General features: G+C 41.2%; 1 protein-coding gene across 3 annotated transcripts; it reads right to left on the reverse strand.

The window, feature by feature from the left end:
* Positions 1 to 21: 21 nt before the first annotated feature.
* Positions 22 to 8,790, reverse strand: fbxo31 (F-box protein 31). 3 transcript variants are annotated; one of them, XM_062546968.1, is made up of 10 exons: positions 8,302 to 8,790; positions 7,401 to 7,472; positions 6,607 to 6,693; positions 5,898 to 5,974; positions 5,631 to 5,798; positions 4,967 to 5,041; positions 2,652 to 2,761; positions 2,252 to 2,405; positions 1,581 to 1,984; positions 22 to 1,469 (listed from the first exon to the last, which is right to left on the reverse strand). In XM_062546968.1, the coding sequence occupies exons 1-10, from the start codon at positions 8,729 to 8,731 to the stop codon at positions 1,247 to 1,249; spliced, it is 1,800 nt and encodes a 599-aa protein (XP_062402952.1). In that variant the 5' UTR covers positions 8,732 to 8,790; the 3' UTR covers positions 22 to 1,246. The 3 variants fall into 3 exon arrangements, with proteins under 3 accessions (XP_062402952.1, XP_062402954.1, XP_062402955.1); XM_062546970.1 differs by lacking the exon at positions 6,607 to 6,693; XM_062546971.1 differs by lacking the exon at positions 8,302 to 8,790 and having other exon boundaries at positions 6,607 to 6,854.
* Between the last annotated feature and the right edge of the window lie 10,013 nt (positions 8,791 to 18,803).

Below are 18,803 nucleotides of genomic sequence, written 5' to 3' on the forward strand. Positions count from 1 at the left end.
GTGGCCAGAATTATTACTACATCACATAAAGCAGCTTTAATCAAAAATAAGCGCAGACATTTTCTTCCAAATCATCTCAATAATCAAAATGCCTGGAAATGTTCTACATAACATGTCAAGTATAATTCCTCAGAAAAAAAAACATGGTAATATTCATGCATTGAAATTGTTGTCAGATTATAGGAAGTTAACAACAGCTACTGAAATGCTTTGCCATACATGACATTCATACTGAGCAGGCTGACTTTAGCGACAGGGTGCTTCTGGGGTCATTCATTTGAATAGTAACAAAATCTGTATGTTTTGAAGGCAAAGTTTCAAAATGGATGGGAAAAACCTAAAACAAATAAATGTATGAGTTAAGTTTCGTGGAAAAAAATATCACTTTTGCTTCAACATTAGTAGTTTTCAAAACGTTAAATTGTATCCCAGCCGTCCCATGTGTTTTAACTTTATTTATCTGAGGTCAGAGCAGGTGAATATTGATCAAGTTTCAAGTCAAGATGATCCGCAGTGGGGTACAGCATACTACGGACAGCTGCTGAGGACCATTCCAGTGGAGGAGGGCACTAGTCTTCAGTCTTCAGTGTAACAACTCATACCAAGTGAAAGAAAGAATATGTAATATAATGACAATCAGACAAACAGAGAAGTGGAAGAGTAAAAACTTAAGTTAAGCATAACATACAGCTGTAAGAGAGTCTTAGTTAATTTATTATACTGCCAAAGAACTTGTAATAAGTGAATTTAGATTAAACATATTTTGATTAATTGATCTCAAAGACTCCCAACAATATTCTGTGCAGAACAGGACAGTTTCAACAGCATTATTTATCCACAGACTTAACTACTTCCTTGAGTTGAATATAATTATAACATGAATTAGAGGCACACATAGTCTTTTTATTCTCCAGAGTCCATGGATGTGATGTCACCATCATTGTCTCCAGTTTACAAAAATAAATTAATAAAAAGCTGATAAGAAAGCCTTGGTATAGTACATCCTGTGTGGCCATGCTGCTATAGAGATATCCTTTGTGAAGTGGCGTGGGTGTGGGCTGTGCCTACTGGGAGGTTTCAGGTTGTGTGGATGAGTGTGTGTGTGTTTGTGCATGTGTGTCTGTGTTTGAACGCATGTGTGTGTATGTCAGAATATGATAGCAGTAAAGGCAAGTGTAGGTGTGTTGGCCGTGTGTTGTTATGTAGGGATAGAAGCCCGGAGGAGTGTCTGAGGAGAGGGTGGCCATTAGGATGTCCAGGACTGCATGTTTTGAAGCATGGCTTCAAAGCGCTCCATGTTTGGGGCCACAGCGTGAGCCAGTGGGTCGGTCAGGCGACTGTACAAACTAAAGGACTTCAGCTCCAGCCAGATGAAGCCGAAGCGGTTGTCATCAAACAGGACGAACAGACCGGGCGTGCGCTCCGGACTGGTGAAGCCGTGTCCCGCTATGAGGCCCGTCCCGTAAAAACTGCACAAAAGACACAGAAGCACAAATGAATTAGGACTGTCCCTGCGAACAAACACTCGGCACACACAACTTAGAATGTGTGTGTGAAAGTGCTTGGAGGACGAGCCTCACCACATTCGGCAGGACCGGGGGTACTCCTCGTTGCGGGCGATCACGCCGAGCGGCAGGACGAAGGGCTGAGCCTCCGCAGCAGCTCTGCCTGCTCCTGAGGTTGAGGAGGAGGAGGAGGAGGAGGAGGAGGAGGAGGAGGCAGAGGCGGGCTCCGCACTGGGTGCCTCTGCAGTCACGGTCACCGCCATTGCCTCGTCTCCTTGGGCGCCCGGAGCAGGGCTCTCCTCGGGCCCGTCCCCCGGGGCCTCCTCGGCCTGCGCCTCCTGCTGCACCTCCTCATGGAGGCCCAGCACCAGCCGCGAGATCTCGTCCCCACTGCACTGGCGCTCCAGGTCGGGCAGACGCACTGGCCGGTTCAGGTGCACCACCAAGGTCAGCTGGCCCGCAGGCACATTGGGGTCCCCCTGTAACACAGGCCTCATTCATCACTGACCATTTCACCCGGGAGCCTCAAAGTATCAAAGCTCAAGCTCAAAGTCAGAGCCAGGGAAAGAAACTGCCTGACATACTGTATATACTCTAATTATAACCTGCTGTAATCCCTCATCAAACACCCTCAGATATAATCGGACCCAGATGGCAACACTAACTCAACACCACATCAATACTTCGGCAGGTGCTACACTGCTGAGGCAGACTGGATTAGCACAAGAGAGAGGAACGTGGCTCACCGTGAGTTTGGTGGCTTTGGCACAGGCCCCGTGGAAACTCAGCATGATGATCTCCAGCCCATGGCTCCCATAAGTGCCCTTGAAGAGGCCAGGAGGCAGCAGGTCCGACGGCAGGTGTGGCGGCAGGTATATGCGCCGGTATGTTAGGCAATTACTGAAAAAAAAAAAAAACAGAGACAAATTATGTTGATGAAAAACCATCCTCTCATCATAACATGACAAAGAGAACAGACTCCTCTTTACACTGGTCATTAGACTTGTGACATATTTCCAGCTAAATACTTTGTGGTATTTTTTTTTTTTCAAATCTGCTGGTGGCAATATTCTTTTCTTTTCTGGAAACCGCCTGGTTAACCCACTGGTGTTGACTAGCGAACACTATTAAATCTAGTTAACTCACTCATACTGGCTGGTGTAGATGAACTTCATGAGAATCAGCTCTTGCATGTGCTCATGAAAGATATCCTCCAGCGTCCGCCCCCACTCCTCCTCCAGCCAGGTCCTAAACTCCTGTGGGTTTCAACGGTAATATGTACCCAAACATTCACATACATACACAGACACCTATACACATAATATGCACAGCTGAGTTTAACCATTGAGATTGACAGTACTTTCCCTGTACAAATGACACAGTACAAAGTACACCTTGGATATGAATCACCTTAGCTTTGGTATTGGGTACTTCAAACAGTTATTTATCAAGGGAATTTCAACACATGCTGATAAAATGGCAGAGCCCATTTGTCTGGGTATTTTCCCTATGTGGTGATTTATGATGTATCATCAGCCAGCATGCAGGGCGAATAGAAAACCACTTGACAACCGCAAATGAATAAAAGTGTTTTCAATCAAATAGGGTGTTTTCACGCTTGGTCCCTTTCAGCCTTCAACAACCCCAGGCCAATGACTCAGCACTTTTTGTACATGCAGTTGCTCTGGTTTAGTTATGTATTTTCATCATCATTCATTATCAGGTTCAAATGATGATCATTAGTCATGATTGGTTAAGTCATGACTGGTGAGGTGGTTTGTTTCATAAATACACAGTATATTATTTATGAATTATAACATGGCTCTTCAAAATGCTGCAGAATGCTCCATTCACTTGAATGAGCCTTCCCAACGTTCGGAGGGCTGATATTTCTCGATAACAGACCGTTGTTAAGTATAAACAGACCTCTGTCAAGTAAAATGGGTTTTGGGTTTCTTATTTACGTCTTTCATATCACTCTCCAAGTAGTCCGGTCACTTCTTGCAATGGATCTTCATTCAAAAGTTAAAGCAGACGTTTGATCAGCTGTGTTCTAAAGAATGTTTGATTCAAGTTCAACTTGTGTTGCAAACTATTTGTTTCTCAGCAAAAGCCACGATGAAACTGTAACAAATAAATGTAGCCTAAAGTCATATCATGTGGAGTTTATTTTTTCGTTTGGACAAGTAGCCGTGTAATCAGAGAGATAATAGAAGCATCATGAAAAATGGGGAGCAACGTAATCCAAATTTTGCTGATTTCTACATTGTCAGAGGCCAATAACTTGGATGAAAAGATATTCCGAGGTGGTCTCAGTTCGGTTTGCTTTATATGGGTCTGAGTTCAGTTGGTGTGTTCACATACAGTACGCACCGAAAATACTGAGTCATCGATCTGAGTTTGTTTAGAAGCCTTGTGAAAACACCCAAAGACAGTGCTGTTGCTTTGGCTAAACTGTGGTCCTTGCAGTCTGCACTAGCTTTCTGGCAACTCTACCATTGTCTGAAAATGGCAGTTCAGGATTTTTTTGCCAGCTGCAGCAACACATCTCGACTGTTGTCAGGACATGAGCAGCACAGCATTCCTCCTCCTCCTCTTCCTCCCTAGCACACTGACAAGAATGTCAAGAAGGCATTTGTATACGCTAACCAAAGACCCCAGGAAAGGCCTCCTCTACTTATACTACAGCATGAGCCGTCAGTAAGTAACCTTAACAAATAAATAAATATAAAAACATCTCTAGAGAAATTCCACACCATCTACTTATATTCCATATCTGGAATGCAGATTACAATACCTTCACAAGATTAATGTTAAATTAATTAATTTGTGGGCTGGTGCAGTATTTGTACATATTTGTCTGTTAAAGTATGCTCCAGATCTGAGGCTATACCATGTCCATCTGTAGGTATATTAGACTGTATATAACGGTCCCCTAGATTGGCCCCCAGGTCAAAAAATGTGTTACACAACAAAAATAAAGACTGCCTTCATGACAGCGAATGAAAATGCTCACAGGCGTAAGGCTCCTTAAAATAGAATTGGAGAATTGATCCTTCAAAATGTGCTAAACTAGACCACCTACATTCTACTAATTTGTCACATGTCAGTGAAAAATCTGGTTACCAAGCTAATTTTATGTTGTGAGCTGAAGTAAGCTTTCACTCAAAACTGTAATTCATGCTTGCGCTCAAATTTCTCTGTAATCTCTTAGGATCTCAGAAGGTGGGATACTGTTGCGCTCTTGATGAAATTATTTTTAGTCAGGTGCGTTAAACCAAAAGATATCAGGAAAAGGTAGTCAGGGTTAGCACTCTGTAAAATATAGACAAAGTCTATGCTGAAGAAAAAAACTCTTTTACTGGGTGAGCAGACGTTTCAGCCATACGGCTATTCTCAATGCTCGTATCTCTTAGGATCTAAAATTCTATCTAAAATCTCAAATTAAGGGAGATTCTCACCTCTTGGCGTCCTCCAGGCATGCGATGGTGATCAGTCTGATTGCATTTAGTGGAAAACTCATCTTTTTTCACAATCTGAAAACAAAAACAGATACACGCTGGCTGAAGGGTGAGTGTCTCCAAATGTCTACATACTAAACATTTGATGTCCATAAGACCACGGTTCTGTAAAAAATGCAGCGATGATGACTGATATGACCAATTGGCAATTTCGTCGCCGGTTTTGCTGTTCGTTTTCACTCGTTTGATGCTTGCAGATTTCTCTGCAGAGCTTCCCCTAAAGCTTTAGCGTGTATATTTTTACAAAACTCCCCGATCGGTCAGTCTGCCTTTTCATGAGCATGATCGCGAGGCTGGAGACTTTCTGTTACGAAGTGCAGGAAGTGCCACTGACCCGGTGGCACAAAACTTGCATGCGTGGTTTTTCCCCTCAGAGGCGATAGGGGGAAGCGTGACAGCTGTCATTCAACCCGTAATAATAATAGAATAAGTCAAATAACCATTCCAATGACTCTGAAGCTGATTAGTTAAGCAAGTTAAGCTAAAAAATCTTGCATAGTTCTGCTTTAACACATGACACAAATGACACATCTCTTCGACGCGTGTAGCGTAAATGATGTGCACGGGGGAGTCACCGTGCCACCACCGCTCCTCTGCCACCCACCTGTATGTCCCCTTTGTGGGGCCCCTTGTGACCGTACATGCACTCCACACTGGCCCGGCTGCTCTCCCACATGTGGATGCGGAACAGGGGCCTTCGTCTCATGGGGTCCTCCACGCGAGGGTCGTGAGGAGGCAGGTACATCCATCCGATGATAAAAAGCCCGTCCACCTGGGCAGAGAAGGGAGGAATGTCACCCCGAACACTACTGCCCCAATAAAACGTCAGGCCTTACTCATGCACTGATTCGTAACTGGCGTATTAACATACCACTACATTGAGCAGTCCACCGTACGGGCCGATGTCTGGCTGCCAGAGCCCTAAGATGTGTCTGTATGGGTACAGCACTGCAAAACAAGGTAGAACAAAAGAAAAAGGGGAAGGAAGACATTGTGAACAAGGCATTTCTAAATCTCTTTGGCTTACTAGGTCATAGGGAGGCCATTCGATAACACGAGTTCAACTGCTAAAATCCTGGTAACATAAATGCCTCCTGTAATGTATGATTCGTTATTTTTTATAGTATGTTCATGCAGACCCAATGGTTGGTGGTGGATGGCTTGTTTCTACAAATCCTGTAAATATCAATAACTATGTTGCTGAAGATCGCCTTTAATCGACAGAACTAATGGCTATGTCAAAGGTGTTTAGCTATTCATGGTTGCAGGGCAAAGAATTCATTTTAATAGAAATACTTGTATGACAACAGCTAAGTTAACAACAAATCAGGGCAGAGGAATTAGTTGATACAGGACAGCAAGCAGTCAAAAATCTTTCCCACAGTCGCTAGCTAAAACATGAAAGAAGTCCATATCCCACTATTTTCATAATCAAGTCATTATAATGGATAATGTGAGAGAGACTGAAAAGCAAACAGCACAAATCACAACTACAGAGACCAACTTGTCTTCAGTGTGCGAAGAAAAGCTTGAGAGAAAGCCACACCCATGCAGCGCACTGAGGCGTGTGCTGTACATACAGTGCGTGTAAACATCCCGATAATCCATGTGCTCGTAATCAGGGAGCAGCTTCATAAACCGGCCGGACTTCACGCGTGGCGACACACCTGCACAGGTACACGTCACGGGGTGAGTGCACCACAGGAGGAGAGGACACAGGTGCACGGGTCACTTGGGGCAGGGCAGGGGAGAGTTTGGTGTGCTGTGTGCAGTGTGCTGGGATGTGATGTGAGTGAGAACCAAATGCTGAATGGTGAGAGATGGAGAACTGAGAGATCACAGGAAAGGACAGTGAACAGGACACCTGGTCAGTCAGAATACTGAATGGTACAGGACTGCCGTTATCTGGGTATGACAAAAGGAATGGATTGCTGTAACAACAGTGTTATAACTAATAAGAACAACCAGATCATGTTGTAACAAAAAAAATACACTGTCCAGTACTCCCATTGTCCGTAACAAAAGGTTTTGCATTGTTTGCTTCAAACCCTGCTGAACAGGTTCTACAGCTGTTCTACCGACAGCCTCCCATTAGCAAGTGACTAAAACCTACCCCCACATGGCCTAGCCCACTGCACTATAATTCTCATCATTTCTCCAGTGTGTAGCTCAATCAAGCATAAACAACACAAGAGTGATGTAGCCTTTATCAATGTGCCTGGATGATTAAAACCACCAATCAACTATGTTAATTCAAACCAAAAAAAAATACCATCTTAATTGTAAAACAGTGGTAGAGCACAAGTGTAGGATGCTCACGACCTGTAAACCGTTCAGTGCAAATGTGTTGGCTGCCTGCCATAAGTGTACTTACGCTTGACATAAAGCTCACGGCTGGACACACCCACCAGCTCCATCTTGCGTAGGTCCTCCTTCATTCCAAACTCTGCATGCAGAAAACATTGTCAACCACAAATATCTAACATTGGCACACATTCACCATAATCTGGTGTATTGAAATTAATATGAGTCATATGCATATTTTCAAACCAAATGCCAGACTATTCCCATGCATGATGTTCAGAACCCTATCTCTAACAATTTTGTTACAATAGGCTATGCCAGAACTACAGTACATTAGTCTTATTACTGGACAATCCTTTCATTTAATGGTATCACCTTTGTCCACATACAGGACAGCTGTACACACTCCACCCACTGTGCCTCAGTTTTCCTCGATGTCATCTAAATCGAGGCTCATAACCCTGTAGGCTACAGAAGCAGCTGATCTAGGCCTGTACACAAAGCACATATTGTTTATGTGTGTTTGCCACATAGCTACTAAGTGAATTTTACGAATAACTCTAGACATCTACAACACAAATTTGTTGCAAATGCATTTGAGATGTCACAGCCCCGCCAGTGTTGTGCAAGTCAGACCTGTTCTGATCATGCCAAGACTTGCACGCATCGGTAGATCTTACGTTACACAAATATAACGGTGTGTTCATGCAAATGGTTATGAGGGGAAACACTCAATGTCGAGTTTACAACACCAATTTAACGTATAAAAGCTAAGATATAAGACAAAAACGTTGTCTTTGGTCATCGATAACTGCAAAATCCAAAGGTCAAACGCGCCTGGCAGCCGCACAAACCTGCCCACGGCATAGTCTATATATTTCACCAATAGCCTGCGTATATGCGTCTCTTAGGCCTATGTTTCCAATTACATTACAAAATGTGAACTAGCCTGATCGCTAAGCCTAATTTACCCTTCGTGCATCTCCTTCTCCAAATGGTCTCCGTGTTGAGTATTTGCCTAAATTTCTTGCATACAAGAGCAAGATTTGGTAGCGCAGTGCCGGGTAAAGACGAGAAGATCTCAACGAGAAGCTCTGGAGGAAGATCCAACAACGATTGTGGCTTGAGTCGACCAGCAGAATTGGCTTCCCCATATCCAAGTCTGTTGACATTTGCGCTGCACAGCGCAGTTGTCGCGTCAAGATCCAGCATAGGCCTTGCAGCACCCTGGCTGTCCTGGCAGCCATTCCCTGCTTCGGCTTTCAGTTTACCGACAATTCTTTCCTCTTCTTCCTCGTCCATATCCAAATCAGAGTCACTTTGATCCTGATGACTTGGCCTCTGTCGTCTCCGACACCTCCGTGACTGCCCCACTCCGCAGAGCCTGGCACACACCGCCATCCGTAGTCACCAAAGGGGCAACATTACATCACCACAACAGCTGTCAAGGCTGCAGTCTTCTGCTTCGGTTTCGATAGCTCTGGTCTGCGTGCCAGGGCGTGTTTTCATGACGCAAAGACGTTTTTGTAAACGTCACGAGCAAATACGTGTGAACTAAACAGTTAAATCCTGTGTTGTTGAAATATGCATTCGATAATAATGATAATAGTAATAATGCACATGTTTGCTGTGGTTCATCAGGATCATTTTTCTCCTTCACTGTAAAACCCGACAAGTTAGTTGAACTCAAAAAATTTGGTGAAACAGATTACACAAAAAAATTTAAGTAATGGTAACTTGGTTTTGCTAAGTCAAAGAAACTTAACTTTTTTAATTAGTCTCCACTAGCGAATTTTGAGAGTGTTCAACAAGTCTTTTTTAAGTTGAAGAAACATCAACTCGTTGAGTTTGCAGTAATTAATAAAATTAAGCTCAGCTTACTTGGATTCATTAATATCAACATAAAATATTTAATTTAGCATCAACCAATTCTTTTAATTAAACTTAACTTAAAAGTTTAAATTATCAGAAAGTTGAACAAACTTGCTCATTTTGATTAGTTTCAACTTTAGGACTTGGAAGAACATAGGCCACTGAAATTCTACTTAATCTTTTAATGTAAACCATGAAAACAAGTACAGATTGGAGTTCAGATCAAGGCTGTAGTGAGGCTAAATTCAAATAAACACAGTTTATCCACCTCTAATTTGAGAAATGAGATAGACGATGGTAGGAGATGATAGTATTAAAATAATAATAATAAAAAAACATTGGACAATAACGTCAACCATCAACAAATCATTGAATATGTTCAGGGAACAATTAATGAATACATTACAAAAACATTGGAGTTCGTAGCTTGGCTATCACCAAGCTCAGTCTTTTGAGATTGAACATTTGTCTGGGGAGTCTGCGCTGTATTTCTACTGGACAAGAGGCGTGATGAATTTGCATAGGTCAAATGTCTCTGTACGCTTGGATAGTCCTTCAACCAATCAGACCACGATCCTGGTGCGTCTGATGGATAAGCCAGGATGCGATTGGTTCCAGCAAAAGTGGAACGGAAGCAGAAGAGATAAATGTGCAGGATTCCAGCCTGCAGAGCAAGATCCAATCGGCGACAAATCGGGCTGGGTTTCCTCATCTTGAACTCCGATTGAGAGACCTGAAAAAATTAACAAACAACTGTGTGTTAATTTAATATCTAATAGGGATTACAAGTTAAGGGCTACTATGTCTATTGCACTATTAAGTTTAACATTTTCTCCTCAAACTTTTCCAGGGCAGTTGCATTATTGAAATAATTACTTGAAATAATACTAAGTAACGTCTCTGGAGTTTCCTGGTGAAAAAAACAAAAGCTTGAAATGTAACTCCAGTGTTGCTCGACCCATAGCCCTGTTCTTCGAGATCACTTCTGTCCATAAGAATAAAAATTAAAAAATTTGATGCAACAGAGACTAAATAGTGGCTCGGCAGCTCTTGATAACCTACCAGGACATTTTGGCTTTAGCTTCAATTCAGTTTAGTTTAAGCTGCTGGACCAGTATTTGCTCTATGCTGTACCCAATTTTCTCATTGTTCTGATTCACATTGGCTAACTTGGAAATGAGGTCCTATGTCCAAAAACTACCCCTTTAACAGTCATGTCAATAATAGACAACTTACTTACATCCCATGTCTTTATAAAAGTGCCATCATCTTCATGGAGGTAGAAAGGAAGGCCACGGAGTGCCACAGTATGTTGGATATTTACATCCAAGGATCCCTGCATGTGAAAAGAAGTCATGTAGTCAAGCCAGTAATAACAATTCAAAATGCAGTAGGGATTACCTTTATTTGATAGTTACAGCTTCTGAAACCAAAGCATTCTTTAATCTTAATAAACATTATACAATGCATCTATTATAACATCATACTTTCTTTAGATATGGGTAGCCGGACTGTCCTGAAATAGGAAGATATAGCATGTATAGACCTAGATAGCCATTACCTTTAACAGTCATGTCAATAATAGACAACATGCTTACTTTACATCCCATGTCTTTATAAAAGTGCCATCATCTTCATGGAGGTAGAAAGGAAGGCCACGGAGTGCCACAGAACGTTGGATATTTACATCCGAGGATCCCTGCATGTGAAAACAAACAGTCATATAGTCAACCCAGTAATAATAGCAATTCGAAATGCAGTAGGGATTACCTTTCTTTGATAGTTAGTACAGCTTCTGAAACCAAAGTATTCTTTAATCGTATTACACATTATACTATACATCTATTATAACATCATACTTTCTTTAGATATGGGTAGCCCCCACTGTCCTAAAATAGGAAGATATAGCATGTATAGACCTAGATAGCCATTACTAAGATGACCAAGACAACTATCTTATTTTAGATTATCTACACACAGGTGACCACTAGGCTACTGTAGGATTTCATGGAGTGCTGAAATGTAGCATACAGTATTTTGGCCCATTTCTGAGCTCAAATATGCTTTTGAGGTTGTGAACTCATTGATGTTGTGTCATCATAACTATTCCAGCTGAGTGTGCATGGTTAAAATTCTATAGTCTAGATAACAGCACTAATAATTTGAATAATTTCTAGCAAAGCATTTTAGGTCTTTACGGTTCTAAACTGAAAATGTCCAAGGATTATGTCCCAAAAATCTGATCACCTTAATCTTACAGTAAACGCATTTACTGAATGAAATGTGCACACACAGGTCATCATAACGGCATGGAAGTGGACTAACGGACGGACGTAACGTCGCTAGCATGCTAAACGCTAGCATGCTAAGCGCTAATGTTGCCGGTCAGAACCTGTGCCCTGTTATTAAGCAACGCACCACATAGCTTGCACTTCAAAGTCATTGTGTTAAACAGTACTAACGGGGTAAATTATTCCATGTTTTTAGTCACATTGGAGATTGCTAGCGTTAAGTTAGCTGATCAATCAAGTGCTGGCATACAGAAGCAACATTCTTAGCTGCTAGCTAGTAACTGGATACATTTACGTAGCAGTCAAATATTTTCAAACTTTTGGCTTTAGCAATATGGTAAAGGTCGTACGTTAGGGTCAAAATGCACCACTTAATTTCTCCACTTACGTTTAATTGCGGTTTTCTCTTCTCGTTGTCCCGTTGTATCTTCTCCTGTGCCCCATTCTTTTCGTGTCTTCTCTGGTGGTCGACCGTTATGCGTCGCTTCGCTTGACGTGCACAAGATCCATGGCAGAAGATCCGCCTACAAATCTGTTCCCACGCATTCTATTTTTTCAAATTACTTAAAGCGGACGAGTGCTGTCAACTTAAAAGTAAATATTTGTTCAAGTAACACAGACGATTAAAGTACAATGAGCTATTTTTCATTTTTGAGTGTTTTCAAATCAAAAAAACTATTTTACTTGTAGTGTTCGGTTTTACAGTGTTGTTAACAAATCTGTTCACCAGTGATTTGCCAGCACACTTCTGGTGACAAACACAATTTGCATATAGCCTGACTGGTCAGTCAGCCTAAATACAAATTGTGTTTGTCACCAGAAGTTCCTTTTTGGTGACAAATAGCATCATGTATAATGCAAAAAAAAAGTCAATGCAAAATCCCACACATCTTTTCCTGATTTAATTCTGTAAAATGTTTTCAGTAGCCCTATATGAATTTCAGATAGTTCTCACAGTTAGAGTTTTTGAAATGACTGTGAGAAGTATCCTAGAAAGTTGCCTATTGCTTTATAACAGACAGATATGGAGCCATGTTTAATTGGACTTGACTTTTTCAATGAATTGATTGTGCACATTCACACAATTTTGAGCAATGTACTTAATCCTCTATTTTTTTCACAACCTAAAACTAACTTAGCCTACCAAATTAATTCCAAATCTGTACACTGATACACACACTTCTCAGTGAAGGCAACTAATATAGAAATTGTATCATCATACAAAACAACCCCCCTTATTGCACCCTTTATAATTGCCTTACCTTAAAACACTTCAAGTGTTTAAGTAGGAACGTGCATTGATTAAGGTCGGCCTGTTTTACAAATTGTAACTGTTTTACAAATGAAGGGCCACTTAACACATTAAGTGGTTTTGGTAGGCTATGTTTTGTTTTTGGGATAGAGTGCCTGAGATGGCAGCTGGATGCTGAGGATGTGTCCTTAATCATACATAAAGGCTAATCATAGAAAATGTGTTGGACACCCAGGGACAGATAGGGAAATAGGCATGTATGTACACAGTATATAAGCATGTGGACCATGATGAATGAAAATAAATCATCACCATGAGGGTAGGGGCTCCATACATTGTATGAACATAGAGCGCTGACAATCTGAGAGTCGCGCAAATCAAAACATAAATTACATTTTCCAATGTACAAACATGGATCTTTAAATGATAGATGTACAAAATAGAATGTAGTGTTAAAGGGATATTCCGCCATTTTTGGAAATACGCTCATTTTCCACCTCCCCTCGAGCAAAACAATCGATATTTACCTTGTTCCCGTTCATCCAGCCATTCTGTGAGTCTGGCGATACAACTTTTAGCTTCAGCCTAGCATAGATCACTGAATCGGATTAGACCATTAGCTTCTCGCCTGCTAGCTTCATGTTTAAAAGTGACTAAGATTTCTGATAATTTTCCCATTTAAAACGTGTCTCCTCTCAAGTTAGAAAGTGCAATAAGACCAACTGAAAATGAAACCTGGCGTTTTTCTAGGCTGATTTGACATGGAACTACACTCTCATCTGGCGTAATAATCAAGGCAACTTGCAAACGTACCATAGGCACAGTGATATCGTACGCAGCATCTGAAAATAGTCCCCATAGACATCAAGCAGTAGTAGTGCCAGTAGCTGCAAGTTGCCTTGATTATTACGCCAGATGAGAATGTAGTTCCATGTCAAATCAGCCTAGAAAAACGGCAGGTTTCATTTTCAGTTGGTCTTATTGCACTTTCTAACTTGAGAGGACACACGTTTTAAATGGGAAAATTACCAGAAATATTAGTCACTTTTAAACATGAAGCTAGCAGGCGAGAAGCTAATGGTCTAATCCGATTCAATGATCTATGCTAGGCTGAAGCTAAAAGTTGTATCGCCAGACTCACAGAATGGCTGGATGAACGGGAACAAGGTAAATATCGATTGTTTTGCTCGAGGGAAGGTGGAAAATGAGCGTATTTCCACAAATGGCGGAATATCCCTTTAAAACAAAACAATATACCTACAAAATGTAAAAACAAAATTGATCGAACAAAATAAAAAATAAATAAAAAGTTTCTATAGGCCTACTAGTTATTTGTAGGCCCATATCAAGTGCAATGTCATGCTTGAAATCCTGCAGTCATTTTGAAAGAGCTAAGGAGCATTCAAGGAGCAGTGAGAGATCGCTATGTGATCGCAAGCCCATAACACATTTTTCACATTCAGCCATCATTTCAGGATCCACTGGCAGCCCATTCCGTGAATACAGTAAAAAAAGAAGAAAAAAAAACCTCTGTATGCAGCCTAAGCGACAAAAACTGGAAACAAATAAAGTGGGGACAGCCTGTCCCCCAAACAAAAACCTCCACCTTGAATTTCCCCTTGGGATCAATAAAGTATCTATCTATCTATCTACCTCGCTGGCATTGTTACGGGCATGTGTTTTGTTTGATCTTTGGTTAAAATACAGGCCTAATGTACGTTTTTTCTTTCTCAAAAGAAATTGAAATATAGCCTAAACATACACAACAATCGCTAGCTGTGCTTTTAATGTACTGTACAAGGACCTTAATGCCATAATACAGCATGTTTGCTTTTTCAGATTGCTTTGTGCATTTTGGCTTGTATGGCATTGTGCTTTGTGAATTTCCTTATTCCAAAAGGTTGTCCCCATGCAGTTAGCCCTTATACTCTTGGATTCTAGCCCTTATTATTTTTAGATTACCAACTATGTTGTAAATTCAATACATTCCACTTGTGGGTGCGGCTACCAAAAACATTGACCTTACGCATGTTTTACAAAGAAAGGCATTTTTTGCACATAAGCTATGATCTCCCATTTTAAAAACAGAAAGGTTTTAATGGGCTGCCAGTGCATCCTGAAATGATGGCTGAATGTGAAAAATGTAGGCTAAAATATAGAAAATATAGGCTAGGCTACTTCTATCACTTCAAAAATGCTAAATGTTTATTATGAACTATGTCATTATTATTATATTATTATCATCATTATTATTATGTCTCAACTAGAAGTCTACCATAATTTTCTGATTTCTGGTTGAAGACGACTTTTTCTACATTTGCATCTTGATATATACTATTGTTCCTAGTATTCTGACTACATAGCCTTCTAATTAGAATCTGGTGGGCTACAATGGCTAGTCTGGCTACACAGTCGTTTAATCGGATACGAGCCAGCCATGAGTCGAACCTAGAATCTTCTGATCCATAGTCAGACGTGTTATCCATTGCGCCAAGGCCAACCCCCCACTCCCAGTTCAGCCATTTCCACGGCCAGCACAGCTCCACATACTGTGGAGGACAAGCCCCCTGTCTGTCCTGGCCCTCCCTCTTGACCCTCATAGCGTCATGGGAATCAGAATTATGCTGCCATCAGCTCTCTTGTTTTATGTCAGAAGTCAGGGAACATGGATTAACAACCTGGCAAACAAGAGCGTGTTATAGGGGTACTGCATATTTCACAATACCCCGAGGGTCGGTATGCAATTCGATTCAAATTGGAAGTCAGATCCAGAAGCAAAAGTTTTGGGACAACCTGCTACCACCACATGCACACCAGCAACCACCTCATCACAACCATCTACCATTTCACTTGGTGCCAACTCCTCACACTCCACCTCAGTTGTCAGTCCCTCCATGTCCTATAGTCTAGAGTCTAGACTGCCCTTGTGACTGTCCTCAGACTAGTGGTGACAATGACATCCTCCTACGGTCATTGTTGGCAGGGAAAATATTATTATATGTTTATATAATATACTGTATAATAAATGTATTACTATAATAAACTATAATAAATGTATTATACAGTAGGCTATATTATGACATACCAACGTCAGGTGTTAAACAGTCCATGAATTTAGGGCATTTATAACCATTTATAACCACATTTATAATATTGAAAGGGGAGATAAAACACAGTTAATCAAGACCATTTACTAGGCCACCATCAATGGACCCATGCATGGTTTATTTTTTTTCACAGGTAATTTTTTTTTATCCATTCTCCATGTAGATGCGTATGGACTAATGGACCAGAGCTGCATTTATATAGACCATGGGTCTCCAACCTTTTTGGGGATGAGGGCTACCCGAAGAACTCAAATCCTATGGAGGGCTACCCATTTGAAACGAACAGCCCCTCACAACCTTTTATGCAAGGGTAACCCTCCTAAATAGTGGATGATTTACAATGTCAAATTATCAATATTATGTGCTGTAGGCCCATACGCCATGTATTTTAAACAACTGTATTTTCATCTGATTCTTCAATATTTTAATATCAATATGCAACACTACCAGCATCTTGTTCAGTTTGTTCATTTCAAAGTTTGCATGGGGAACCTAATATTTATTTTTTAACAAAAAAAAAGTTTTGTGCAACTAATAATTTAGGTTAGCTACATTTTTAAGGTAATACTCACCATTAAGAATTTTGAGGCTGTTTAAGTTCTGATTTCAGTGGACAACGGTTTTTTTTTTAACATTTCAATAGCAATCACCAACACCACCTTCCCTAACTTATGAAGACGCATTTTATAGTTATTGCACGTCTCCATGATCTGACAACATGTTGCGCCCGGTAGGTTAATTGGATCATGGCCTACATGCCACATGATTTCCAGCGCTACACGGAGGAGAAAAGGCCCGTGCGCTACAGTAAAGCAAACGTTTTTCAGTCCTTGAACAATCATGCACGAACCGAAGCGTATGGGACAAACACGGAATGGGCACAGAACTTTAGCAAAGACATGCTTCCATTTGCTACACCAGACGAACGAGCTTGTTTTTTCTGCATGTGTGCGAGCAGCATATTTGCGCTCCACTTCCGTTGTCGATTGAATGGGAAAGGCATTCTGAGCCAAAGGCTAAAAGTTAACCAACTAGGCCTACAACTTAAGGTATCACCATCAATATCAAGTTAATGTTAATGTAGTTAACAGATTGTTGTCTACATACATTCTTAAAATGGTTTAAATAATTAAAAACGTCACAACGGAGGATGTTTTTAGAGCGTGATCTGCAGACGACTTGTGGGCTATTTTTAGAAGGTGCGCTGCGGGCGCCTCATATGCGTCTCGCGGGCTACCTGGTGCCCGCGGGCACCGCGTTGGAGACCCCTGATATAGACTATATATAAATTATATAAATTGGGCATGAAAAATAGGCTGTCCCGCGGCCAAAGTTAGCCAATCCCTGCTCTAACCCTATCCTGTCCAGTGCAGTTGTCCTGGCTATGTCCTGACCTCACGTATGGGAAAGTGGTTGAACCGGATAAGCGGCAGGCTGACAAGGCAAGTGGGTCCCATTTAGAAGTAGCACTTCATTCGCGCTTTCCGTGATTCGCGCAGCTGAGCTGAACTGTAATTACAACTTTTCGCCACAAGGTGGCAGCTTAAGTCCGCTGTAGCATTAGGCCTACCGGTAAACAGGGCAGCGGACTGCAAGCGGCAGTGCAATGTGATTGATACTGTAAGCATAAGCCATTATTTATGATTATTTTTTCATAGTAATGCACAGGTGCCGGATTAAAAAAAAAAATTCTGGCTCAAATTAAAGCCTGTGTGTGCCCGGCCCGCAGCAAGAGGGCTGGGGTCTGGCGAAGATGGCAGAGGGTTTTGCGAGGCTGTAGGCTACCAGGATACTGTAAAAACATTACTGGTAGGTTATATTAAATTTAATGTAAAAATGATCTCTTACTGTCTATAGGAAACGTCGTCGCGAAAGGCCCATCTGATCAAATATTTTGTTCCACGAGCGTCAGTGTAAAAAGGGGGAAGCTTCTGCTGTGTTTCTGCAAGAAAGGCAGTGTTATTCATTCTCATTCCTACATCATGAGCAAATTAGAAAGCCTCCATCAACCAAGAATCTATCCATGCACAGTGATTCTTGGTTGAAGGAGGCCTTCTCATTTGGTCATGTTCTTCCAATAGCCTAGTTGCTGATGATTGCGCAAGCGTTGTTCGACAATCTGTTACCCCGGTGGTATCGTCAAGGATGACTGCTAGTTTTCTGTTTACCTGTTGCAGGGTAAGGAGTTCTTAAGTCTTTCTGATAATTGTAACATCTAGGATCTAATTTCAGACGTAGCATTAGTTTATCATGGGTGGTCATGACGCTATGAGCAGGTTCATCTTTTGCTACCTGTATTGCTTAATTTAGCCTTTATGTCGATGCTACGAATCGCGCTGTCAACACTTAGCAAATTATACTGGCTACTCTGAAAATATATTTGGTATTATAGGTAACTACCGCAGATAATTATCGAATAGGCTACTACTTAATAAAAAAAAATGTTAAGTCAGTGTCCGCACTTAGGCTAATAGTGGAGTGGTCGTGCGACGAAGTAGCTCTAGACAGTTATTTGATTGTAAGCTTAGCCTACCGAACACATCTCAAAAGATGAACAGGCTGTCGTGCTTAATATACCTCTAGCTATATAACAGTATTTGCATTTATTCATTTCATTTAGACTGAAGTGAGGTGAAGTGAATGGAGCTCTGTTCAAATAAAATAAACTGTAGCAGAATCATGAGCATGAGTAGGCAGAGGTAACACCTGGGCCTGCCATATATTTAGGCTAATGTCAAAAATAGCTGCTGGGAAAAAGGTAAATGTCAGGCTCTGTTTCTGCCGTATCAGCTGGCGGACTAGGCTATTATGGCAGATAGGTGGCGCTGAATTCAATTGATGATACCATAGAGCTGTATAAGCGTCATTTGAGCATCTTGCGTTGTAAAACAAGTAATTTTTTCACCGATTTTCTTTGTTGGAGTGTAATAAACATGAAAACAAAAATATTA

The sequence above is a fragment of the Sardina pilchardus genome, chromosome 10 (assembly GCF_963854185.1).
Source record: "Sardina pilchardus chromosome 10, fSarPil1.1, whole genome shotgun sequence".
In the NCBI taxonomy this organism is placed as follows: Eukaryota; Metazoa; Chordata; class Actinopteri; order Clupeiformes; family Clupeidae; genus Sardina; species Sardina pilchardus.

Coding starts and splice junctions, on each gene's coding strand:
- fbxo31 (XM_062546968.1), bottom strand. CDS start 8,731: ATGGCGGTGTGTGCCAGGCTCTGCGGAGTGGGGCAGTCACGGAGGTGT. Junction 6,694..7,400: donor CCGTGAGCTTTATGTCAAGC/GTAAGTACACTT, acceptor GTACCTGTGCAG/GTGTGTCGCCACGCGTGAAG. Junction 2,406..2,651: donor ATCTACACCAGCCAGTATGA/GTGAGTTAACTA, acceptor TTTTTTTTTCAG/TAATTGCCTAACATACCGGC.